The 12596-nt window shown below is 40.0% G+C and overlaps 1 protein-coding gene across 3 annotated transcripts; it reads right to left on the reverse strand.

Annotated features, from left to right (window-relative positions):
* Positions 1 to 12590, reverse strand: ZFAND2B (zinc finger AN1-type containing 2B). Of its 3 annotated transcripts, none has more exons than XR_014024613.1 (7): positions 12024 to 12590; positions 10529 to 10680; positions 9797 to 9901; positions 8243 to 8315; positions 4102 to 4178; positions 3424 to 4024; positions 1 to 2257 (listed from the first exon to the last, which is right to left on the reverse strand). XR_014024613.1 is itself a non-coding variant. In XM_081313800.1 (7 exons), the coding sequence occupies exons 1-7, from the start codon at positions 12093 to 12095 to the stop codon at positions 2219 to 2221; spliced, it is 603 nt and encodes a 200-aa protein (XP_081169926.1). In that variant the 5' UTR covers positions 12096 to 12590; the 3' UTR covers positions 1 to 2218. The 3 variants fall into 3 exon arrangements, 2 of the variants coding, with proteins under 2 accessions (XP_081169926.1, XP_081169925.1); XM_081313800.1 differs by having other exon boundaries at positions 3424 to 3508; XM_081313799.1 differs by lacking the exons at positions 1 to 2257; positions 3424 to 4024; positions 4102 to 4178 and adding an exon at positions 4564 to 5525.
* Positions 12591 to 12596: the final 6 nt, after the last annotated feature.

A 12596-nucleotide genomic window follows, 5' to 3' on the forward strand; every position in this document is an offset into this window, starting at 1 on the left:
AGACAGATTTGCACACTTTTAATTACTAAGCATATTATAGGCACAAATAAAATGACTGTATGAAGTTTTCAAGTACCAGGGCAGGCACACATGGTTGAAATTTGGGATCCAGAAGCTAAATGCAGCCCACAAGCTCTTCAACCTGCCTACCAAGCAACCTAGATACACACTTTTGAATATTTTTTCTTTGGCTTACATGGCTGCTGGACTGTACTCAGTTGGAATAGAGCATGTTAGTAGACCTACTTACTTTAGGTCAAAGCCATTGTCTATTTTTGATTCAAGCACCCTCAGCCATTTTGCATTCAACAGCTGGTCAGGAAGCAGGAGTAGGAACTTTATTGAATGGACCAGGAAATATTCACATGGAGCCTACATTATAAGTAAGTTAGCAAGCCATTTAAAAGTATTTTAAGTAAAGATTCATTTGATTGGATTTTTAAAAGTACAATTTAAAACTCTGTTTAAAGTGGCCCAATGTCTACAACATAAATTCGATCTTGTCCATACCCATGCATGTTTATTGAAAAGTAAACTCCATGTTGCACAATACAAGCTTTCTAAATCAGTATACACAAAGCTGAAGCTTTCTTCTTTCAGTAAGAAATCTACCTTCACATCTCTCTCTGTGCATGTATATATACGCGCATGGAGAAATTTGATTCTTGCTCCATTTTGCAATTGCAAAATGTGGACTGGTTCCATGACAAAAAGTCTTTATAGGTTTTTAAGTTGCACAAAGGCCTCTTTTACTTGCAAACTAAAATATTGTATTTATTCTAGTGCATAATTTGTACTCATGCTTATAAAGGAGCTGTATGCATTTCAAATCAGGAAGCCAGATCAGATAATTTGATAATTTAAATTAGCCTTGCATTAAGTAATTCTGAAAATATGCTGCATTTAAAAAAACTTTCTACTCCAGCACCTGGGCTAGAATAGTTTCTTAAATGAAGCAAATGCCCTCATTTTATGTGGTAAGGAATTGGCGTAGCCTATCAGATATTGCAGTTCATCAATTCCCAGTTACCTATCAGATATTGCAGTTCATCAATTCCCAGTACAGTTTCAGAACAAATCAAAATAATTATTCCCCTGACATGCCTAAAATATATGCCCCGAAAGTGCATTTGTTGTATCCACTGGTATAGAACAAATACTACTAATAGATTTAATCAATTTCCTGTAATCCCAAATTCCTGCAAAGATCAGAGGGACATTCAAAACAGAACTAGCAGCATGCAGACAAAATAATAATAATAATAATAATAATAATAATAATAATAATAATAATAATAATAAAAACTAAGAAGCTAAAATCACATTGCAAAGGCAGAGAATTTAACCCAATGAAAGCAAAGGACGAGCTGTTTCTGTCTGTCAATTTATTGGTTCCTGCCGGTTTCCAATGGTCTCCTCCCTGCTTTGACCCTGTAAGCGACTGCAGCAAAGGCACAGAATGCTGGACAATGTCTGGGACCTGCAGAGAGAGGGAGGGAGCCAAGTGACAGCTGGCGGAAGGTGGTCCCAACCAAACATGCATCAGATGGAAAACAACTACCCAGAGGTTCACTGAAGCCATGGGAGTCACCTGGGGCCAGGCAGCTCTGTTTCACGCAATCTAAAGCCACTGGTGAGGGGTTGGCAGTAACATTCAAGACACTTGGAATCAGAAGATTTAGTTGTCAGATTTAGTTGTAATCTTAGGAGCTAAGACATTTATTTGATATAGAAGCTTCGAAAGAGTAGCTAAGTGGGAGCAATCTCCCCCTTATTTCCGCAAGAAGCAGCAGAGCGGGAGGAGATAGCAAAAGTCCCTCCTATGAAAGCGCTTAGCACCACCTACTGTCCAAATCCGCTAGAGGCCCCAAAGAGACTGAAGGAAGGCAGCAAGTCCTTCACCCTCTGCCTTGAAACATTCCTGATGCAGCCATCGTTGGAAGCCTGTTACAAAATGATGGGAATTGGGGAGCGTAATCCCATAATGACTGCTGCCTTGTCCAATGGGAGAAATGCCGCCAGCTGTCTCAGAAGGCACAGTCCTAGTGACAGTCACAGCAGCCGGGTGGCAAAGAGACTCTGCAAGATCCTGGAAGAGATTCAGTCTTTGGTTCGTTGCTAGTACTTCTGAGAGTGACCCAGTAGTAAACCAGGAGGCATAAAGGAAGCCCCCAAAATGGCCACAGATGGTTTTCAGGTTGAGTGATTCTGGTCATGCTCAGGACAGGGAGCAGTTGGATGGTTTTGTGCTTCGAGCCTAGGACACAAAGATACAGGTGGAAGAGAACAGCAGAGAGGGATAAACATTCTTCCCCGCTCCCTCCTTCACAAAGTTGTTCACCATTTACTACAGCAATGAAGGAAAAAAAATCTATAGCACATGTACGCCTCTCACTAGTCAATCTGCAAAGCCCGCGGCCATCCCATTCATTAATGGCTGCCAGCCATTTCAATGCTTTTTCTTAATATTGTGAGTATGCATTGTAGATCAGACCCTGTTGAACTCTTCTTGGAACAAGCTCAGTAAAAACCCCTCTCATAAGTTTGCATCTGTAAAGACTCTACCAGAATAGAACAGCATAGGCTCAGTGGAGATACGTCTATGGCTTATTTGAGGCATCCTATTGATAATGAATTTTTTTAAAGATGCTTTCACTTTCCTTATGCATCAAAAGGTCACACAGCTTCCAAATATTTAAGCAATATGGGTTTTTTTGCAGCTGTTTGGGAATATATCTTTAAATTTTAAACAGTTAGTCCTATTTGATCGGTTTTTATAGCTCAAAAGTAAACAACAAAGTTCTGGTTTTTGGGACTTTAGTATCTGCTTCTTGTGTTCACCAGAAGCTTTGGGGGCGGAAATTAGTTTATTGCACAGATAGTAAGGACAATTACTAAATAATTACTACTGAATCTGCCAAGGAAAAGCATTTAACAAGAACTAGTAGAATTTCCAGTCTCCAAGGTTCTGTTCAGAAAGAGCTACAGACAGTCCTGGACTTACGACTGTAATGGAGCCTGGAATTTGTCATAAGCCATGAGAGTCATAAGATGAGGCACCCACGTGACTGACTTGATTTTATAACCATTTGTGCAGCGTTTGTTAAGCAAACTCTGCAGTTAAGTAAATGTATTCTTAAGGGTGGTTTTTTTGGTGTTTTTTTTGCTAGGAACCCAGATATAAGTACCTTTTTGGGGGGGGGGGGAAGAGTCCATTGTAACTTTGATTGGTTGCTAAGTGATCAGTTGTTAAGCAATGACTACTTGTACAGGGTGGCCGAAAGACTAGTCGTCCCAGTTTGAATTCTAATAACTGGATTAGAACTGCCCTTGCTGGGATATAACACAATGCTATATTTGCAAAATGAATTATGTCAAGCTACGAAAACACTGAATTGTCAAAGAGTTGCTCATCTCCTTTACTTGTTGCCGTAGCTGCTGCTGCTGATATTCTTCCTCACTAGCTGAAAGCGCTCGAGCCAATGCCAGATCCTCCTCCTCTTGGGTGCTGTTAGAAACAGGGTCAGAATGAATTGGACAGCCTGTATAATGAATCCTTTCCCCTTCCTGAAATACTCATCCCACTATTTGTAGATTGGGGCACACCAGGTGATCTTTAAATGGAGAATCTGTTTCTGTTTTTGTTCAGAAGGCCTGAGTAGCACAGAGTGCTTTGAATGCTCACCTTCAACCCCCTGGGCTAGAAACAGAGAAGTAAGCTTGATGTCAATAGATCTGCACTGGACCAGAGACAATTTACTGCTGCACAATTTGAGCACAGCTGTCTTCGAAGTTTCCCCTCTGTCTTACCCCAGTGTAACTTCTCAGCGAGTAGCCTGGCATGGCAGTACAATAAAGAGAGAATATTTGTAGCTCAGGGTTGAAGTGAGGAGGTCCTTGGTGTTCTCTGAGCTTGGCTGTTTTCTTGCAGATTTTCATTACCAAACTATGTAACATCATCAGTGCTAGTCGGACTAGTACAGACTAGCACTGATCATGTTAACTAGTCTGGGTAATGAAATGCCTGCAATAAAACAACCAAGCTCAGAGAGCACCCCTCACGATGATATAACTCTGTTGATTTCTGCTGGCTATCAGTACCTGCTGTGTGGTGGTTGGATGGCTGCCGTTTCCGCCAGAGACATCTCCAAGGCTCGCTGTAACGCTTCCTCTTCACTCTGAAACGAAGCACAGAAGCAGAATCGGCCTACCTGAGGGAAACCAAAAACACCTCAGCACTTTTTCATGGCTGGGCACATTTCAAGGACCTGGGACCTGAGTTGTGCCATTGTTCTATTTTGCCTTCACGTACAATGGATTTTGTAGGCATGATGAGAATAAAAGAGATCAAAATATCAGACAATACCTTCAATCTACCAGATTGAGGAGTTCCTAAAGAATCCATACCAGCAATTGCTGCTAGATTCTTTTTTTTTTTTTTATTGAAAAGTTTTAAAAATACAGTTTTCCTTTAAAAAACCCCCTTCCCCCTCCCTCCCTCCCCTCCCTACCTCCCCCCTTCCCCCCCCTCCCCCCCTCCCTCCTCCCCCCCCACCTCCCCCTAACCCCCCTCCCCCCCCCGGACTTCCCAGAGCTAAATACAAGGTATATATATATAAAAAGGCAATCATAAACAACCATATACTAACAACTATAAATTCTAAAATCCATCACTCTCTAACTTATATAGGATCAAACAAAACTTAGCATTATTAAATATATATAGAAGACAAAATAAAAAAAGAAAAAAGAAAACGAAAGAAGACTTATTCAAATGCTAGATAAAACTTCTTGACCCTATACTTATTCTGGATAAACTCAATCCATTTTCTCCATTCCATAATATAATGTTCTTGCGAGTAATCTTTCAAATAGGCCGAAATCTTCGCCATCTCTGCCAAGTCGGAAACCTTTAAAATCCACTCTTGTATAGTCGGCAGTTCCTCTTTCTTCCAATATTGACCTATTAAAAGTCTTGCTGCCGTAACTAAATTCAACATCAACTTAGAGTCCACAACTGTAGCGTCAACAATTATTCCCAACAAAAAAAATTGCGGACAAAACTTTATCCTCCGTTTAAAAATCTTCTGCATATTCCACCAGACTTTTATCCAAAAAGCCTTGACCTTTTTACATGTCCACCATATGTGAAAATATGTTGCCTCTTCATCACCACACCTCCAACATTTAGGCTGATAATTCGGATACATACTTGCAAGCTTTTTAGGATCTAGATGCCATCTATAAAACATTTTGTAAAAGTTCTCTCTTAAACTTTGAGCTTGAGTGAATTTTACATTCCTCACCCAGATCTTTTCCCACGTGTCCATTGTAATAACTTCCTGAATGTTTTGGGCCCATTTTATCATACAATCCTTAACAAGCTCTGTTTCTGAATCGATCTCTATCAATGCAAGATATATCCGTTTAATATGTGCTGGTCCTTGATTTCTAATTTGCTTTATCAAATTTTCATCAGTCGTTGCAAATCCATTTTTTTGATCTTCTTTCCACCTGGCCTGTAACTGAATATATTGAAACCAAGTCTGAACAACCTTCTCTTCTCGCAAGAAACTATATGATTTCAAGCACCAAATATTCCTTTCCAAACTTAGAATTTCCTTGTAAGTAGTCTCATCATGTTTGAAACCAGCATGTATATTTTCTATTGCGTGTTTTGGGATTGCCCACAATGGTATCTTGCTGCTTAACTTATGTCTATACTTCTTCCAAACTCTCAGCAATGCCTGTCTTAAAATATGCATCCTAAACACAGTATCTACCTTCTTATCATACAGCAAATATGCATGCCAGCCAAACAACAGATCATGGCCCTCAAGATTTAATAACCTCGATTGTGTCAAATTAATCCAATCACTTATTCCTACTAGTGCAGCAGCTTCATAATATAATTTAAAATTAGGCATTTTAAGGCCACCTCTCTCACGAGTATCCTGCATAATCTTAAGTTTAACTCGTGGCTTTTTCCCTGCCCACACAAATTTATTGATACCACGCTGCCATTCCTCCAAGTTAGAGTCTTTCTTAAGAATCGGTATCATTTGAAATAAGAATAAAAATTTGGGCAGGACATTCATTTTCACTGCTGCAATCCGTCCCAACAAAGACAATTGCAATTTTTCCCAACTCTCCAGTTCTTTTTGAATTTTCCCCCATAACTTTTCATAATTATTTTTATATAGCTTTGTATTAGAGGGCGACAAAATCACCCCCAAATATTTAACCCTTTTAACAATCTCAAATCCAGTTAATCCTTCTAAGAGAGCCTTCTGCGAAACTGTCATATTTCTAGCCAAAATTTTAGTTTTCTGTATATTTACTTTAAATCCAGAAACCTTCCCATATTGTGTTATTATCTCCATCAGGTCCACAACAGAGTTCTCTGGCTGGGTCACTGTAACAACCAGATCATCTGCAAATGCTCTCAATCTGTAATCCTGATCTCCAACTTGTATCCCCTTAATTTTTTCCGAATTCCGAATCTTAACCAATAGTATCTCTAATGTTAATATAAATAACAAGGGCGATAGCGGACAGCCTTGCCTTGTGCCCTTCTCAATATTACATACTGTTGTCAAACTATTGTTAACTATAATTCGGGCAGTTTGTTTTTGGTATAATGCCCTAATCGGTTGTAAAAATTTTTCCCCAAAATCCATTTTGTCTAAAACTTTCAACAAAAATTGCCAGTTCAATTGATCAAAAGCCTTTTCAGCATCTAAAAAGATTAGCGCAGCAGAGATCTGGTTGTGCCTTTCCAAAAACTCTAACACATCAACTATATGTCTCACATTGGTTTTCATTTGTCTTCCACTAATAAACCCCGTTTGGTCCCCATGAATCACCTGTTGCAGAACCCTCATCAGTCTATTAGCCAAAACCTTAGCAAATATCTTATAATCTGTATTTAAAAGCGATATCGGTCTGTAATTTTTAACTAAAGTAGCATCCTGGTCTTCCTTCGGAATCAAAGAGATAAAAGCTGTTCTCCAAGACGGGGGCACCTTTCCCCCCCTCTGGATTGTCTGGAACAGTTCCTTTAACGGTTTTATCATCTCTAATTGTAAGTTTTTATAATAGGCCGCAGTCAAGCCATCAGTGCCTGGTGCTTTATCCACCTTCAGTTCCTTAATAGCTGTAAAAATTTCTTCTTCTGTAATCAGTTGGTTAATCCCCTCTTTTTGTACTTGCGTAAGAACCGGGATGCTAGCCTTCTCCAAATACGTATCAATATCTTTTGCATTAATGTCCTCTTTAGTATATAATTTCGAATAAAAATCCACAAAGGCATCCTTAATAAGATTCTGTTGATACACAACCCTTCCTTTATGCTCAATCTTATCTATATTAGATGCCCTTTGTTTTTTCCTCAGTCTATAAGCCAACCATCTGCCTGGCTTATTAGCATTGCAAAAAGTATTATGCCTAGCAAACCGCAGATTGGTCGCCACTTGATCAGCCATTAATTTATCAAATTGTCCTCGTAACAGTCTAATAGCCTCCTTGATCTTCACCTCCTCTGGGTTCAAAATCAAAGCCTTTTCTTTTTCCTTTATTTCATTCAAAGAACTGGAGAATGAAATAAAGGAATTGCTGCTAGATTCTTGAGACATGACAAAAAATGCTGGACCTTTCTACTGTCCACTGACTCTCAACTCTCTAGCCCCTATTTCCCCATTACTTGAAACTATAGTGGTAAACAGCTCCAATAGTTTTGAAGAGCCAGCTTAGTGTAGTACTTAAGAGAAAGTGTTGGAAAGTCTCCTACATGAGGCACTTATCAGACTTCTATCCTGCATTTCATTCAGGAGGTATCCATCCCATAGCACTCCTTCCTCCCATTTTTACCACCAACTCTGTGAGGTAGGTTAGGATGAGAGAGAGTAACAGGCCCAAAGTCACCAATTAAACTTTCATGGCTGAGGGGAGCCTTCAACCTGAGCTGAGATACTTGTTAATTAATGGGATGGCTGAAGGAAGATCTGGAGAGAAGCAAAGACCACACAAGTTGGTTTCTCATGTGAATTGATGGTGGGCTACTTTTTTTTCTAGGTCTCCACTGCACCTATAATTATTTAAATTATCACATTAGTTAAATGTGATGTTTATTTAAGATGTGATAACAATTACCCTCTTTTGCAGCCATTCGATAGATGAGGGGAATATATCAAAAGGCAACACATAACCTATATATTACATACAGTACATTGGCTAGACTTACCAAACCGTTCTGCAGAGCAACAACAGGTATAGTCGGGCTTTGTGGCTGAGATGCTCTTACCGTTTCACTTGATCTGTTTGCAAGAGAAAAAAATCAGTTGCCAAATGCATAAAGTTGGCAGGTCCTAAAATTACTAACACAAATATTCTCAGGAGGTTCTTGTGCCCCCAGAGGATAAATGTGAATTGCTGAACTGGGATCCAGTTTTATAACATCTTTAGCACCAGCCAGGTTATCAGACTGAAATTACGGTTAAATGAATAACATCATTCTGAGGGCCAGAAAACACTTCCAATGTTACTAGGTGATTTTTCTTCAGAGACTAACATACCCAAGTGTTGTGATTCAGGGTCAGCCTGTGGGTTCGGCAGTTGGGTCGGACGACTCAGAGGAGGAGGGGGGTGTTGAAGAGCTTGCTGAGGGGGTTGGAGAGCTTGCTGATGAGAGCCCTCAGCCAGGCCCCTCCCACCTGGTCACGACGCAGACCCAGTTGTGTGAGCCTGACAGCGTGGATGAAGATGACCCACAGCTGGCCCTGTTCAAGGACGCCCGACGCAGGAGGCAGTCAATCAGGAGTAAACAGAGGAAGGCAATGGGGCACCTCAGAAGGAGGCAGAGAGAAGCCACGCCCTGAACTGTATAAAAGGGGAATGCGTGGGAGGGCTGGTTTGCTGAAGGCAACCGCTTGAATAGCTCCTGTTTCATGGTTCGTGTCTTGTTTGCTTTTGTATTCATAAATTTGGCAGGCTTAGTTCCAGCCTCTTGCCTTCTTGTAAAAGGGGTTGTCCCTGCCTTTTCTGCAGGGCCGGTAGCAGGCTGGTACGGAACACCAAGCAAAGAAATTCAGGGTTTTTTACCCCTTTCCTTTGTGATCTACAGGCATCACTTATTCACACAGTCATCCACCTAACGTACCTTCCTCAGCTCAAAGTCTATTTGGCCAGACCAGTGTTGAGTTCCAGAAGAACTGAGTTGGGATGCTCACACAGAATGTTCACTCGGTCTGGTATCTCCCAAGAATTATAGTTCCCATCCATTTATACCTTCCAACAAAGCCTGGCCAATCTTCATTTTTCCTCACACTTCCTAATACTTTTTCATCAAAATGCTATTGCGTAATCCAGCTGACACTGAGAATTACAACTTGTGTCTTTTTCAAACTCTTCTTTCTGGTATTTTCCCACATTACATAAGCTAAAATCTACCAGTAAAGACTGATAGGCATCATATGCTACTGACGGCATACCAACATCAACATTTTGATACATGGTTATTGTCACGGTTCTGACAGATTCTACAACGAACCTGGCTGCAGCCATCTTGCTCATTCTAGGTTGCCAGTTATACTTGGTTAACATATGTTAATAGTAGTACAGGAATAAATGGCAAACTGTCCTCCATATGTTTTAAAGTATCTGGAAGATAGCGTGCTGTCTGCTCATCCCATAGACACAGAAGTGTCAGGTATCATAAGTCATTAACAGCACTCATGGAAAGCTGCTACTTCAAACTGAAAAAGACAAGGAAGAATACAGATTCACGTTATGACTATACCTGCTGGAGGTTGGTTGGCTGACATGAGATCTCATGGCTGCACTGCTAGATGTAGTGCTTACAGGTTCTTTGGCAGGCTTTTGGGCCCTGGCTACAGCAGCATTCCTGGAACCAGAAACAATGTCCTTGTTATCAGCATCAGCCTATCATTGTCTCACACGATCCCTTTGCCTTTCCCTGTAATGAATCAAAATCCACTTCATGATTTCTTTTTGACAGCCATGTTAAGTCCCACTCTTGTGTGTTTAACTTGACTTTCAAGCTAAACTCAAACTGTAGGGATAATTAGCCCAGGAAAGAATGTTACAGAGATTTTAGGTGGACGTGAGGAAGAGAGGGTTTTTGTCTTGCAATCTCAGATTAATGTCTGTGGAGATTCTCAGTTTTCCAGATCATAGCTGTCCCAAAGATGCTTTTTCACGAGGAAACTGGACTTCCTTGTTTTTCTTGGAAGATGTTTCGCTTCTCATCCAAGAATCTTCTTCCGCTCTGACTGGCTCAGTCCTTCCATTCCCCACCATCCAGTCTGAGCGGAAGAAGCTTCTTGGATGAGAGGCAAAACGTCTTCCAAGAAAAACAAGAAAGTCCAGTTGCCTCGTGAAAAAGTATCTTTGAGACAATCTCAGATTACTTTTTTTTTAGAAATGCCAGAAAATGGTGGAAAGTAACATAGAGGGGTTGGTACCACCATTATACAATTATAACTTGTACAGTTCCCAGTCTTGCCTTTACCCTGCTTTGGAGAGTGAACGGCCAGTCCCACTGCAGTCGTGGTCTAGGGGGTGCCGGTGTTTGAGGCAGAAGTTGCCATGACATTGGTCACAGAGCACCTTCATCATTTCCCGCTGTTTGCAGCCAGGACGCTGACACTTGTTGGTGAAGATCTAGGAAAATGGATACAGTTGAGCTTAATCAAAGTAGAGTGCTGAGTTAAACTGCAAGTAGAGAATCAACAATGTCTGCTTATTTTATTATTTATGAAGCCCCCAACCTCTAAACAATGAAGAAATAATCCCTGAATTAAGATTTTTCCAAACCGTATAGTTTGATCTGGATAAAATGTAAAATGAGGACCCAGATTGTTGGGGGCAATAAGCTGACTTTGTAAAAATGCTGCTTGGGGGCCCCCGAAAGCCCTAATAAGCAGGCATATACATAGAATGAAGGCTATTGCTAAGCACATTTGATTTGTGCTTAGATTGTAAGCCGCCCTGAGTCTTCGGAGAAGGGCGGGATATAAATGGGATTAAAATAAATAAATAAATAAATAAATAAATCTTAAGCAGGCATCTCTCTCTTTCCTTCTTTGCTACTGCAGGCTTTCAGATGCCTTCCAGTGAAACTGGAATCTCTGTAAACAGCTTAACCTGTGCCCACTAATAATTATCTTCTAAAAAATTAATTTCGCTAAAGTATTTTTTAAAAGGAAATAAAAGTGAACACAAACTAATATATAAAAAAGAAAAAGCAAACAAGTAAGGAGAAAGCTAAAGTACAAGAAAGGAAGAAAAGAATAAGAAAGAAAGAAAAAGATTCAAAGAATTGGTTTCCAATCTTCTTCCGAGCAATTATAAGTACCTTTATCTCTTTCTCTAAAATTACAACAAACCTCTCGTTTCTATCATCTTTTCTGTCTAATCATCAAAACCATAAATCAAACGTTTATCTTTTTCTATTTTCTGCAAGTCCATAAAGTATTAAACCCTTAACTTATAACTTCTTTTTTAATCTTTATTCCAATTGTCTCATCTTGTTTATAAGCCAAATTTTTAGAAAAGTCAATATCTGTAGCCCCTAATTCAATATCAACCCTTTCAGATTCCTGTTGTACCTGCTGCTATTTTGTGTTGTCTCATCTGCCACCTCCATTTAACGCTATCCCTGCTCCTTCAGGAATATTTATTCTGCCATAGATCCTTACTGGAAGCCACTTGCTCATAATTTTCTTCTCTGGGCTGCCTAGAAACTTTAGAGAATTTGGTTGATCTTGCATTATCTACATTAATGGAACTCACACATTCGGATGGGAGTTTTGCACAGGCAAAATTTAACTTCTGGACTACTATCTAGCTTGGGAGAAGCACATCAACGCCTCCAGGAATATGGTTACCAAACTCTGCTGATTCAACATTAGGATCTTCCTACTGGCCTGTGAGTCAGTTACTGATATATATTGAATTCTAATAGCTCACTGCCAGATACAACAGGAAGTGTTTTAGCCTCTTACCTTTCTCTTACGCTGTGCTGGGTCTGATTTGCAATCTTGATCAATGTGGGCGCCCACCACAATATCAGGCATTTCTCCTCGCTTCACAGGGATGGGTGTGCTGCATAGTGGACAAACAGGAACCTGTACATCCTAGGAAGAGGATAGAGATTGGGTGATATGTAAGCACTTCCTTTGATTCATGCATCATACAGCAGACAATAGTGACTTGTGGGTATTTCAGAGTACCACTCCCGTGACCTTCAAGTTTGCATAGCACTTTGATTAGGAAAGCTGTAATAATAAAAATGTTATCTGGTTGCTTATTCAGAAACAAAGCAGATGTATTTATTTGATTCCACATACTGCTCGAATTATACTAAATTTTGAGGATGACCAGCAAAAAAAATCAACATCACACTATAATAAATCAGCATCTACTTCATCTCAACCACAATTCTGCAGCATATAACCACTGTCTAACTATGCCTGTTCATAGTTCTAGCCAACTATTCCTTCCAAACAGGATAATCTTTGTTTCCTTCTCTGTTTTTAAGTTCATCTTTTCCATGATATTTAGCATGTAGTAGCTAT

Source organism: Vipera berus (genome assembly GCF_964194415.1).
Source record: "Vipera berus genome assembly, chromosome: 1".
Lineage (NCBI taxonomy): Eukaryota > Metazoa > Chordata > Lepidosauria > Squamata > Viperidae > Vipera > Vipera berus.

Bases quoted from the DNA above. Each gene is read 5' to 3' on its own strand.
- ZFAND2B (XM_081313799.1), bottom strand. From the start codon at position 12,095: ATGCCTGATATTGTGGTGGGCGCCCACATTGATCAAGATTGCAAATCA. The intron at 10,681-12,023 runs GTAAGAGGCTAA...CCATTTTCCTAG, and splicing joins CAGCACAGCGTAAGAGAAAG to ATCTTCACCAACAAGTGTCA. The intron at 5,526-8,242 runs GTAAGTCTAGCC...CAATATATTCAG, and splicing joins TTGCTCTGCAGAACGGTTTG to TTACAGGCCAGGTGGAAAGA.